The 13,989-nt window shown below is 43.9% G+C and overlaps 1 protein-coding gene across 3 annotated transcripts in view; it reads right to left on the reverse strand.

The window, feature by feature from the left end:
- Positions 1-8,143: 8,143 nt before the first annotated feature.
- The window catches only part of RPS6KA5 (ribosomal protein S6 kinase A5), a 123,144-nt gene continuing 117,298 nt past the window's right edge, over positions 8,144-13,989 (reverse strand). For 2 of the 3 annotated variants that reach the window (XM_045201485.2, XM_045201486.3), the window contains 3 exons: positions 12,690-12,849; positions 11,334-11,497; positions 8,144-10,006 (listed from right to left, as the gene is read on the reverse strand). In XM_045201485.2, the coding sequence (XP_045057420.2) occupies positions 9,767-10,006; positions 11,334-11,497; positions 12,690-12,849 (564 nt within the window). In that variant the 3' untranslated portion in view covers positions 8,144-9,766. The remainder of the gene's footprint in view (positions 10,007-11,333; positions 11,498-12,689; positions 12,850-13,989) is intronic. The other variant, XM_024567755.4, reaches the window with a different exon arrangement.

Genomic DNA, 13,989 nt, shown 5'->3' on the forward strand with positions numbered 1-13,989 from the left:
CCCAAATTTTTGAGGGAAGAATAAGGATGTGCGTTACACATGGGTATACTGATTACATACCTCGGTTACAATCATGAGTGTAATAATCTCGTGTACAATGCGCACAAAAATGTGAGTGTGCGTGATACTTGGCAAAATGTGGTATGTTCCGCAACGTTAGGTAACTGATACAGGCCTGTGCCCATCCCATCAACCACTGCTACCTCTAAAATAAGGAAATTTGTGACGACTCCTTTTGGCAGACTGAGAGAAGCTGGCCTTGGAGGGAAGGCGGGTGAGTTCCAGAGGATAAAGGTGGGGGATGATTGCTAAGGTAGTCAGGGTTGAATCATTTCTAAGGAGGTCTGAGTCCCAGAAGATTGGGTGGCTGGCCAAGGGCTGAGGTAGGAAAGACCCAGGCACCCCCTCCTTCTGACCTGCTCGGGGGCTGGATTCTTCTGGAGCCCTGAGGTCACTAGACAGGAAAAAGTGTGATGGATGGGCAGTTAGAAGACAAGACCTTTAGAGAGGTAGGAACAGAGGTAGTTTCCTCTCCTTTCAAGCCTCGGCAGAGGGTAGGCACCGACAGATGAGAGATCAGTGGAAAACTGTATTCCGTTAAAACTGCATTTTAGCTCAAGCAAGTTAATTCGAGCCATTCTTCTAAGCCATAAAATTACTGATACACACTGCTGTGTTTTTTAAATAATCTTAATTCCAAAAACACACTGTCCACCCTTCCCTTGAATAACGCTTCCCTCCCGCCCCACAAATCCAAATCAGATATCAAGCATTTGAACATTGACAGGTTTATTCTTTTCTTAAAGCTTCAACAGATACATCTTTACACACACAGAGAAGTTGGTAAAAAGTAAGCCCTTACCGCTTTGTTAAAAAGAAAACTCAGACCTACAACTTCTGGCCGAATTCCCAAAGCAAGAAAACATCCCATCTCTACAACACACCCACGCCCTGCCACATGTTTTCCAGCCGCTGCACCCATTCAGACACTGAAGACCACGAAGGGAGGAAAAAATGCATGCCTCTTATAAGTGTAAAAGACACGTAACTATGGAATTCTAAAAACCCTCAATAAATAGTTAAGAGCACAAAAATTCTTAACTCCATCTAGTTTACCCTTAATCAACAGCAGCACCAGTAGCCACTCTACTAATAAAGCACTCACGGGACGCTCAAATATCTATGCATATCTACAGCAACAAAGAAACCTGTGATGTTCAGCCCTTCTCAATAGTCCCGGAAGAGGGAAAATTCAGTGTAAATTAATACCTGAAGATTCTAGCCCAGCTACAATGAATCCATTTTAAAAAATCTACCACAAAGTGGTATAAATACGGGTTCCAGGAAAGCAGGTGTAGAGAAGCTACTACTTACTAAATATAGGAGATTAAGAAAAAATAGTCACTGCCTTTGGGGAGAATTAATACTGGATTAATACCCATAAAGGAAGGTGGCATTAAAGGAAGACATATAAAATTGATCCTTGATGTGAGAATAATGTTATTTCTTGCCTCTTAAGGATGAGACTCCAGAAACTCAGAAGAAAAGCCACACAAATAAAATTCAGATCACAGGCCAGGTTAAGCGATTGTCTCAAAGCTTTGCCCCAAAAGGGCTTTTTCAAAGAGCTTAAAAACCTGTTCTAATTGCCATCCAAATTAATATTTCCAACCAAAATAAGAAGAAATCTCCCAAAGCAAGCCTGTGTACAGACTTAAGAGTACCTTTTGCTTCTTTGCTTTTTTTTTTCAGTTTAATTTTTCATATTGAAAAATTCAGGGTAAGTTGAGTAGATGAGAAAAAGAGATAGATATGCAAGTAAAAAAAAGAAAAACCTCATCAAGCCAGGCAGAATATGGCAAAGACCAGCAAAAGGGAAAACGCAAGCAAGTTTCTGCACGTGGAAGTTTCCGCCCTTGATGACAAATGAGGACTCCGGTCCCAGCCGTCTGCGGACACAGCCTGTGGTCCGGTATAACAGACGCTCCTCTCCTTTTGAGGGAATGATGAATTAGCGACGGCTTATGAGGCAACGAACAGAGCCAGCCATACAATGGTTGCAAAGACACCCTCAGAACCAGCCCTCGTGAAACTGGAAACAAAGTTTTGGCCAGAGTGAACACGGACCCATGTGTGTGAACGGAGAAGTTTTGAAAGGGGCACTGAGTACAGCTCTTTCATTTTAGAAACACGTCTCCTCTGGCTGCTGATTCTCCTGCCTGAAAGGCCACCCTGGACGGCTAATGGCCGAGGGGACTGGGCAGCGAGCAGCTGTTTCAAATGAGCATGGTTGATTCGGTGGCTACACACAGAACGTAGCTGCTGCAGGGCTCGGAGTCGCAGGCTGCTTCGTGCTGTCGTGGTAACCTGGACAAGGTAACCTGGACTCCAGCAAGATCAGGTACGGCTTCTTTTAGAAAGGTGGGAGAAAGCAGTGGGAGCACTGTGAGGGTGGGGGTGTGGTGAGGGGCGGGGAGAGGGAGAACCCCAAACCCAATGAGCTAAAGGAAACCCTCACATTGTTTCATAGCCTCTTGCCTGGCGCTGCAGAAGAACACCTTGTCCCTGAAGAAGGCTCCCAAGAAGGACATTCAGCCCTGTTCTCTACCCTGGGGTCCCCTCCACCTCGCCCTCCCTGAGCGCCTGACATTGCTCACCAGGCTCGGACCGGGAGGACTGGCTTCTGGTTCTGAGGGGCCTTTACACAGCAGAGAGTCATCAGTGCAGTTGCTATCATTCGGTAAGAACAGAAGCCCGCGGTTCCAGCCCTTTTTAAAAATAGACTTCCCTTCCCTCCTTGCTGCCATAAATACTAAATGGAAGAAGATGCAAATAACAGGGGAAGAAAATATTTTCAAATTATTAAGAAAATAGAGAAAATAACCCAACTAATGGGGAAAACCATGCTAAAAACAAACCCAGGAAATATTACCACTCTGTCCTTTAAATAAGAATGGTGTTCAATACGAAGGTTAAAAGGCTTGCATCTTCTACCATGACATGTGACTGATTCCAAGGTTTAAGAAATTCTTGAACCAAGGTACACATCACAGCAGGGAGGGAGCAGCACAGCCCCTGGTCCAAGGTGTGCAGGAAGAGGCCAACGAGCACCTGTCGGGGGCATCACCGGGAGGGAACCTGGCTTCCGGACGCAAATTGCACTGGCTGACTTCTAAGCCTCCCAAACTCTAGGATGCCAGGATATGTCAAGAACACTGCTATGACTACACTTTGATCTGATCAACTATGCCGCCCTCTGAAACAGGCGAAGTCAGCTCAAACCACAAGGCATTCTGCAGATTTGGTGACTACAATGATCTATATTTCAAACCCACACTTAGACCCATAACATACACCATCCAGTTTCACTATTTGCGACCATAAATAACAAAGACACTTTTAACACTGAGTTGTTATATAATCAAGTTCTCATTGTTTAGTAGCAGGTACACCTACATTCTCCCCATCTTTGGGATCAGTGCAGCTTATAAATTTTTTTCCTATTCTCCAATTTATCTGTCAGCATGCTGGTGAGGTAGGCAGATCTACAGCACAGAGGCAGGACAGTGACATCTGAGGACGCACCGGGAGCCTCGTCTTCATCAAGACCAGGGGTGTCAAACTCATGTTCCCCGGGGGCCACGTCAGCCTCCCGGTTACCTTCAAAGGGCCGACATAATTTTAGGACTGTATAAATGTAACTACTCCTTAGCTGTTAAGGAGTTGAAATTACATTCGGCCCTTTGAAGGCAACCACGAGGCTGATGGGGCCCCTGGTGAACGTGAGTTTGACATCCCTGCTCTAGATGATGGTTATGTGGGTGCACACGTGTAAACATTCATTGAGCTGCCCACTTTACATGTTATACAGAAATACCACTAAAAAGTATGATCCCTACCTCGATACCGTCTTAGTGCTCTTTGGCCACAGAATAGGGGTGTTCTGGGCAGAAGACAGTAGGAAAAGTTGAGGAGTGAGTCAGGAAACAGAGAAGGTTATCACATGAGCTCCCCAGAATAAAATATCCACCTTACGAAGCCTATATGGACAGACATGTTAAAAAGTTTGTTTATCCACACAGTAGACAAAATTTTTAAAACAGATTTATCTGTATGGCCACTGAAATAGTATTTTTGTTAAGCAGCACTATGTTCTTAGCAAATGTCTCAGACCTGAAAGGCTGCTCACCTCACACAGCGTCATTCTTTCTTTGTTCCCATGTAATTTTCATCCTCAAATTTTCCTTTCTCTGTCCCACCAAGTCTTTATTTCTCTGATCTTAATTACAACCTAAAAACATTAGCCAAAACATGGCTACATTAAGAAGTGGTGAGCCCTAGCCAGGTAGCTCAATTGGCTACAGTGTTGTGCCAATATGCCAAGGTTGTGGGTTCGATCCCCAGTCAAGGCACATACAAGAATCAACCAATGAGTGCCTCCATCAGTAGAACAAGTCAATGTTTCTCCCTCTCTCCAAAATCAATAAATAAAAATTAAAAGGAAGTGGTGAGTGGAATGTCAGTGTGGAGTACATTATTGTGTGTGGTCACACAACCGGGTCACAGAAACAGCAACGCAAGAGTTAGTGAAGCTGGTGAAGGCGACGAGATGGCAGCGGGTGGGAACAGTGTTCATTTGAATTGGCTCGACTACACTTTCAACGGCCCCCGGAGGAGAGAAGAAAAACAATGTTTTCCATCTTTTACTCTCCCACTGGCTTTCTCATCTTTATGAGAAGCTGTGGAGGGATGTAGTTAGTTACCCAGACCACGCCCCACGAGTTTTCAGGATGCCTACCACTTTGACAGAATCCCCCTCCTATCCATCAAAATGCCAGGCCTTTAAAAATTCCTCCACGTATGTGTATATGTGGTTTCCTCTTTGAAAAAAAATACATGCCAGTAAAGTTTTTAGGGATATTTTCCAAAATTGTATTACTAAAGCATTAACTTTATATGGAATGTAGCTCCTTTATATTTTTTCTCTTAATGTTCATCAAAAGAATGGAATGCTAATTATTGTACATTTAATCTCCCCTTTTACCAGTATTTATAATTTGAGCAAATAGGACAGGACTATAGTACCTAAAATACACTGTTATAAACAATCAACAGGTCTTTAGTGAGAATGACCACGTGTCCATTTCCAACAAAACAGTGTGATCTGGCAGGACCAGCCCCTTCGGAAGTTAAAAATAAAACTGCAGCTAGGGATGTCAAGCTCCTTAATCTTACTGGATTTTAAAACAAAACAACAAAAATCATGGTTTTCAAATCCATCTATGAGCAGGAGTGCCAGAGTAAATCTGAAGTATGCTGTTCATGCAGCTTCTCTTTCCTTTTCTATGTCAGGACACCTTTCTGTCGTCTTCTTTTTAAACACAGGCCTTCAAAATGTGAATGGCAAGATTAAAAGATTAATAAGGGAAGGAACAAGAATGAAAATGGACTGTTCTTTTGGTGACGAGACACATTTTACAGAACTGTAAAACTAAAAGAGGGATGCAATGGAAGAGAACCACGGCAACAGTGTACTGGTGAGCTCGCCCCGGTTTCCTGTGTCTGCAGAAGAGCGGCTGAGTTAAACACCAACTCCACCGATCTGATGTACCCCTCCTTACGATGATCCAAGCAGAAATAGCACACGTCCTTCCACCAATCCCCACAGAAACACCGCAGGAAAATGGAGAACCACCAGGAGTCGTGTCTTTTAATCCACGTCTCCCTCTAAATACAAGCGTGGCCGTAAGTAATAACTGAAAGGAAGTGACTGGCAGTCAACAGCACCTGTTTTGCACCTGTGTGAAGAAGCCAAGACAGGTACACTAGGAAGCCACGTGAGCTTCTTGCCCTTCTCAGTCCATTAGTAGCAGAATGTGAAATACTGGCACCCACTTAATCCAGGCATTCATAAACTAACAGGTGGACAATGGCCTTGGCGAAGGGCAGCTTCACTGGCTTAATCACGTAACCGGGAGCTGGGCACACACAGAAAGGGGCGCAGAAAAAAATACCCGGGAAGCCCAAAGGTAAGAAGTGCTAGAGATGAGGACTAAAATGAGGTGAACCAATGTTCTCAAGATGAAAATCGTTACCCCTTGAAAATACAGCCCCCGATATAAACAGAATTTAAATAATTACTCTTAAGGAACATATTCTCTCTAAGGAAGATCACAATTGGGAGTGAAGTCACTTAAGACAGAATAAAACCTTTATGTTGCTGTATAGCTATATTCTTTGGGTAGCTTATACTTAAAATGTTTACTTGATGCATACTTCCTGTTACCTTACGATTACTTTTCTACTCTTTCAGTTTTGTAACCACTCACATTTAAATTCCGAATTTCATTAGCGCCTGCAACATTCATTTTAGGGTAACATAAAGGCACCAAATGAAGATGGATGTTTATGTGTGGGGGGGTATTAATTCAAGGCCAAGCTATATATTTTAAGATATTTCATTATGTTATAATAATTCATCTGTATGACACTTATTTTGATATAGTGGAAGTTGCATTATCAGAATTTAACTTTTCCACTTAGATCTTAAAGAATATTAGAAGTGTGATAACACAAACCCCCAAAATAATCAAGCAGTCTAAGGCATGCATAGGGCCAATAATTTAGAAATCTCCACCATTGTGAGGTACACTAATCTTAATAAATAAGACAATAATAGGTATTTGAAATGGGGGCAAGGTGAATAAGTAGACAATAAATTATATACTTTTATAAAGTATTTGAGAACATACTTTTAAAAAATGAGATACAAAAGGAACTCCCTTATTTACAAGTCACTGCTATCTTAATAAGCTTCTTTAAAATAAAATAACTTACCTTATATTTAAAATGTAGCCATTTCCATAGTTACTGAAGAAATCAGCAGTATACAAAACACTAAAGGGCTGTTTTCAGGGGCAAATGAGTCTGCAACTCGAAGACAAGCAAGCATGTTGAAATTAACTCAGGGAATTTGATTTTCTGTTCCAGTGGTTCAGTGATTTATTATTTTATAGAGGTTTGGAGGAATTAATGAATTTCAAAGTAGCTAATTTAACTTACTCAGCCATAGACTCTGGTGCAGCAATTAGAAGAAACTCGTCTTTCAGAATTTCTTTCCTCCATTACTTCCCTTTTCTTGATCTGGCCTCTCAGTTAGCCATATATAGTTACAAAAGGTATGCCATGAGCCAGGACTTACGATGGTATGAAAACTATGTACAATAAAACCCGTAAGAAGAGAAGCGATGATTGGACGCTATCTCCAAAGCTGTGATAAAGATAACTTCATGTATATATTTATTGCTCTTATATCTACTTCTGTTTTACTCCTAATACCAAAAAAGCCCTTCCGTTTAACACTGTCACATGAAGTACTTTTTAGTTTATTTTTGATGTGACTGAATACAAATTTTGTGAATTTTAAAGTGCGTTTCACTGTGCACTAACCGCCCGCATCCAACTTCACTGCCGCAAACCTGGCGTCGGTGCAGCCATCCCGGTGTTGACAGTTACGGTGAGGGTGATGGTGCCTGATGGGAGGGCTTACTGAGTGTGCCCGAGCTCTTCCCAGAATCCCATTCACTCTAGATTCTTCAGGGAGACTCATCAGCTGATGAATTACCTTCTCTTTCCTTCCTCTTCTTACTCTGCCTGACGTCTTACTCATTTCATTTTCTGTCAAGTCCTCCAGAAGAGAAGGTAAGGAAAATAAAGATAAAACCCATTAATTTTCAATATTCACAATGAGTCAATTATATCATCATTATGCTATACTGACCATTTTTTTGGATCATTTTTCATCAGCAATAAAATCCTTTTAATTTATACTTTATAACTAGTATTTTCTACGTGAACACACAGTTTTAAAAAAATGACTTGAAGAGCTAACTTACACATTTCCAAATAAAGCCAACATAACTGCAGACATAAATGGACATTTTCTCAATTGTTATAAATCTGTGCCTGACAGAACCATGTGCTGTGGATGCGGTATGGTTTGGTAAGTCCCGTCAGATTTCCCATCACTTCTAGGAAGGACGGAAGGCTGGGAGTGTAACCCACTGAATGAGAATCACGCAGCCCCTCGGGCCACTGGGAAGTGTACACAGTTATTTGCAATAACCACTGCGGACAAAAGTGTGAACAAGGTAAAACAGTATTTTGAAAATATTTTAATATTTGCCATTTTTGTTGCTTGTGCTATTAATATATACATGGATTTAGCAATAAATATACTACTATTACATAGAGTGCAATTATTTTTAGTATTCATAACTGGTTGAAATTAATGCTGCATCATCTCAAGAAATGAATAAATAAGTATCATGCCCAAACTCCAAACGAATGCTGCAGACGTTACCCTTCACAAAAACCGCAAGATACACACGTTGGGCACTGTCTCTTGAAGCAGGATTCCTGTAAACATAGCCAAGATCGCCTTTCTCGGTCCTAACATTGCGTGTGATGGCTTCAAAAGAAAACATAACATACAAATTCTACCACGTCTTGTTGCATAGAAAATGAATGGATCATATTTTTAAATGCAGCTGTCTTTCGGTGAAATGTCTTCATCCCATAGCACTTGTTTTCTGTATGAATTCAGAACTTTTGAGCAATAAAAGTGCTCTGCTTAAGTTTATAAAATACGCTCACTGGATTTAAAATTGAACAGGAAAATTTCCTTCCAGACAGGTCATAGTTATGATTCTAAAATGCTATGTACATAATCCCGGCGCCAGGAGGGGACGCCTCGCTGCAGCACCACACAGTGTACGAGTACGAAGCACAGTGTTTCCCAGAATTTCCCTTTGGGTTTTCCTCACGCCGGCGCCCAGGCGGCTAACGAGGACGTTACGCCACACGGGCCATTCTACTTGTTGCAAACGAAGTAGAAGGGGGATGCGAGGACAAACTTAAAGTAGATAATAGAAAAAAAGGGCAAAAATACAGTACATATGCTTTAAACAGTGCACTTTACAAAATAGTTTGCTTTATTCATATTCTTTTATAAAGTGCAATATAACTTAAAACAGAGACATTGTACCTTAATGTTCTGCAATAACCATTAAAACAAATTGCCAGGAAAGAGCAGTGCAAAATTAAAAACATATGTAGCTTCGCATGCATCTCAGATGGGTCCCAAATATAGAGCCTGCGACCCTCAGTCCTTATAGCTCTTCTTTTACTTTTTAGAAAAAGATTAATGAGAGCAGGTTATCATCATATGGAGCCATAAAATAGCAATAAGTTAAAATCTTCTCTCACCAAGTAAGTGTACGCCACACATAAAATCCATCACAGAACCTTTTTGAACACAGACATTGTTCTCTGGTAAGTCACTGTTCAAAGGGAGCAAATCTCCAAAACCCACATTGTCCACAAGGCAAAGCAAAAGGCGCCGACAACACAGCGGGAGTAACTCTCGTGGGCAGGCGTCTGAGAACCCTGTGCCTTGCTCTGTGAGCAGTTCACATCTACCCAGTCCTCCTTAAATTTACAGGGGCCTTTGCTCTTTCTGGAATCGTCCTGCTGGCATCACGCTAGGCCGCTTCACGGTGGGACATGTGCTTGATTCACAGTAACAGTCTCCGTCCAGTGCTTTGGGACAAGGAAAACCAACGGGGTTTTCCTGAAAACATTCCCTAAGAGGCAGCTTCCAATGAGACCAGTGGGCCTCGTTTGTAAAAGCCTTCGCCTCGGGCATCCGCCCAGGCACCAGCACTGCCACGGCTCACCGGTCACATTCCTGCCGCTCCTGCGCTCTTCAGTCAGAGAATTGGAAGAGGGTCTCGGGGTTATTGCTGTCGGCGGGGTTGCCGGGCTGCAGCGTCTTTGTGGGGGTGGTCTTCCCATGCGAGTGGGAGGAGGAGGAGTGAGAGCTCTCGCTGGAGCTGCTGCGTGTCTCCGTGCTGGTGCTGGTCTTCTTCATCTTCCTTCTCTTCGCCAGAGGGGCCTTATCCACATTCTGAAGGCAAAACCCCTCCCTCTTGTATTTGTTAAAGGCCTGGGGGAGAAGAGAGGCAATGGTGATGAGGGTGGAAGGATTGAAGATGTCTTGGCAATTCTGACGTACGGAAGACAACTTTGGGTCGTCAACCACAGCTCCCAGTGGTTTGGGGAACACAGTCCTAAACACCACTATATCCAAACTCCCTGTGGGGTTCAGCAGTTTGTGGGAAGATTTCTGAGGATGCGGCTTAATGGAACCAACTAGGCTGTCCAGGAGTCACAATTCTAATATGTCACTTGAAGTTGGTGCTACCTCTCAATAAAAAACACTGACTCACTGGGAATTCCTAAAGACTATCAGCAACCCACCCCCATCCCCCCATTACTCTTACTAGTTCTGTGTCTGAGATTTAAAATTCTGACCACAAAGTCCTAACACAGAGCAGACTCCACCCATTGTGGGCCCCTGCTCTCCACTTCCAAGTCAATGCAGTTGGGTGTATCTGGGGCACTCAACATATACAGAGAAGATTAGGTCCACACACCTCAGGCTGGCTTTCAGCTCACAGCGGCCTGTCTTTCCTTTTCTTAGACTCGGGCTTAGGCATCACTGCGGTTGCCCCTGGCAACCTTGCATCATATGTCACAGAGAAGATTTGGATCATCTGCTACAAATTCTTGCAGTTAATCCCTTTACACCACACCAAGTCCTAGTTCATTAACTTTTTAATCAATTTCTGCAGTGAAGGGGAGATGCTCCCCCTCCTTTCTCAAGGTAATCCCTTCAGAGGCAATCTCATCTCTCCTTCACTCATCCACTCCTCAGGTAACTGTGATAATACATCTGCATCTGTGTGGCCCTGCGTGCAGCCACTGCGACCCAGCCTCAGCCTTTCGAACGCTCAATCAATACCCGCTGCCAAAGAAGTTACTTCCTATCTCTCACGGTCTCCAGAACAGATGAGGCACAAAATGGTTGTTGAATGAACAAACTTTCACACACGCCTTAGTTCCTAATGTTTACTTACAATTTTTAAAGAAAATTATTTAGCTTATTTAAGAGAAAAAAGTTCTAATATTTTTGTGCACATTGTTTTCACTACCTACAGAAAATCTTCAACTATTCAAACATCAGACTACTGCCTTATCTCACAAACTCATTCTAAATGTCAAGTACGTATATTGTGGGCTAGCAGTGCCTCTGGCCCCCATGCACCTTCTGTTTATAGATGTGTTCATATCATGGTGGGATTTACAGAAACACCCCCCAAATTTAAAAAACGCATTATTTTAAATGCATTACTAAGAGTGCGTCTCCAAGGTTACCGAGCCCCCGGTTGCCCTCTTCAAACCCCCTGCACGTGTAGAGTGCGGGCCCTTACGTGGAAGGTCGCTTTCACGCAGGTGTGCACAGCAGCCCCGGAAGAGCCCAGGATGTCGGGAGTCATCAGAGGGTTGGAGGACAGCTGACTGCCATCCTGGAGCCATTCATTGTATCTCAGGCCAGACATTTTAAGTCTTTTATTTGGATCAACTGTGAGAAGTCCTGTGGGAATAAACAAGAATTTTTATTTTATAATCTGCCATTTCAAACATAGTTTAAAATCACCCTCAGACATAAACCTCAATTATGCTCACATGACGTGATGGTTTCTCTAAGGCTTCAACCTCCAACAGAAATAATTACCTTTTCATAGGCATTTAAATCCCCTAGTGAATGCTGGATGCTAATGATAAGGCCCACAATAGCCTATTTCTGGGGGGCTGTAGGCTAACCGACTTCTCAGTCAGGAGGAAGGAGCCGCGCCACCCCAGACCCCCAGGGGCGACTGGGTGAACTCCGAATGAAGGAGGGGTGCCTAGACCTAGTGCATCACGTACTAACACCTTCTCTCAGTCGGGGAGTGTAGATGGAGACTCAGAGGGGAGCTATGAGGAGACACACAGACAAAGCCCCAGCTGTTACACCACCAGGGGACAAGGGCAACAGCAAAATCCGCAGGCACCACGTGCTGGTGGCTCAGGGCAGGGGCCCGATCTAGGGGGTGCGGGCACCCTGGAAAGTGTCCAGAAGATGAGTCCTGGGGGATGAGAGAAGTGGACTCGGGACGAGGGTGCCCAGGGGCTCAGAACAGCACGTGGACTGTGCAGGCAGGAAGACGGAAGCGCAGCACAACTGAGGAATTCAGGAGTTCCGCAATGGCAGAGGGAGGGTGACACCAAGCAGAGGCAGGTCGGGTCAGGTCAGGAAGGCCTTGAACTTTGAATGCTCAGGAGTTTGACCCCAGTGAATGGATTCTCTGAAGGATTTTAACAGAAGAGAGGCATGAGCATCTTTGAACACCAGGAAGTTCGCTCTGCCGATTGATGAACCTGCAGGACCAAGGCACTGGCTGTGGAAGGCCAGGCAGGCAGGGAGCCAGCATGGCGGCTGGCAGAGAGAAAGAGGGAGGTGGGAGGGGGCGCGTGTTTGGGGGAAAGGAGGGTAAAAAGGTCCGGGTTCGATTTGGAGGTGTCAAGACTGGGGTGCAGGTGGCTCCAAGTGCTAGTTCATGTGGTGACTGTGGGCAGGAAGACGGAGGGAGAATGTTCTGGAAGAAGAGAAGGCTCAGCACAGTGGCCTGGACACCTTTGGGAACACAGGGATTCCTCGAGTAACTAACGAACGTGAGTGACGGCACGGGCCCACTGCCATCACCGCACATCACGCAAAACGTTCAACTCTCGTAGAATCGTACCTTGGATCAAATCTTTAGCTTCTTGGGATACATTCTTCCAGGCTTCTCCTTCAAAGGAGAAGTCTCCCTTTTTAATTTTCTTCATGATCTCCACGGCACTGGTACACGTCAAACTTTTGTCATGAGATTGGAATGGGACTTGCCCAGACAGCATCGTATACTACCGAGAAAAAAAAAAAAAAAAAAGGAACAACACAGACTGTTTCGTTCAACAGTTCATGATGCTTAGCATTATTAGGGTTAAAAGATTGCACGGCTCCTATCACTGAAACAACCAACACATTTCAAAGAGTTGTAAATAAAAAGGAATGGCTTATTCTGATATCAGGATTTAAAACCATTTGTATAACAACTCAGAAGAAGAAAAAGGGGGAAATCCAGCTGTCTCAAAAAGATGGTATTAAGGTTAAAGAAACTTAAAGACAAAAGAATCCCTGAATAACTATTTTTTTCTATCCGATTCCACACATCATTTCCTTAGGATATTAACTGTGGATAAGAACTTTAAACACTTTTTTATGTAGGCCTTCCTTCTTTATTTTGTTCATTATTATCCCCACTTTAATTTTATTTTTCTCGTTGTGTCAAATACAATGATTTCTCTACGGTCACCTTATTTCACCGTAGCCATGGGTTTGGAAATTTTACATGTAATGTTTTATCTTTTAAAACATCAACAGAGAAACCAAAAGCCAAGGCTTGTCTTTGTTGCAGAGGCTGGATCTTTGAAAGTGGCCCTTTAACAACCTGGCGGAGGCTGCGCTCCTGGCCTCCCTGATCCCTGCTGGAGAGAGCCTGAGGGGCTTGTCCAGTGGAGGGAGCTGTGGGCTGGTGGTCAGGAAGGAGTGTCTGTGCACAGACGGGAGAGAACCACACGGGGAGAGGAGGGTGGAGGTGTCAGTTAGTTAGGAACGGTGACAAAGGGCAGCGTGTCTGTTTCAACCCCAGCCCTGACTTGGACACACAGAGCTACAGAGGCATCCCGGGGACCTAGGAGGAACATCCATTGTCCTTTTCTGGTCGCTTGTCTGACAGGCAGGTGCACCCTCGAGATGGCAGAGGGTGAAGCAGCTCTCACACACTGGCTCTCAGAAAAGACGGGAATTCCCAGGCAGGATAATAAAAGTAACATAAAAGAGGAAAACCAAGACACACAATCCGGTAGGCAGCTGACAAAGCCCAAGCAAGAAGGATGGAAGGCGCAGGACTGAAACACAGACAAGAGAGGAGGAACTTGACCCTCTGAGGTTACCCGAGACTCGGCTGCTTTGGGCAAATCTGGACTTTCTGAAAAAGAAAG

This window comes from Desmodus rotundus, chromosome 7 (genome assembly GCF_022682495.2).
Source record: "Desmodus rotundus isolate HL8 chromosome 7, HLdesRot8A.1, whole genome shotgun sequence".
Taxonomy (NCBI): domain Eukaryota; kingdom Metazoa; phylum Chordata; class Mammalia; order Chiroptera; family Phyllostomidae; genus Desmodus; species Desmodus rotundus.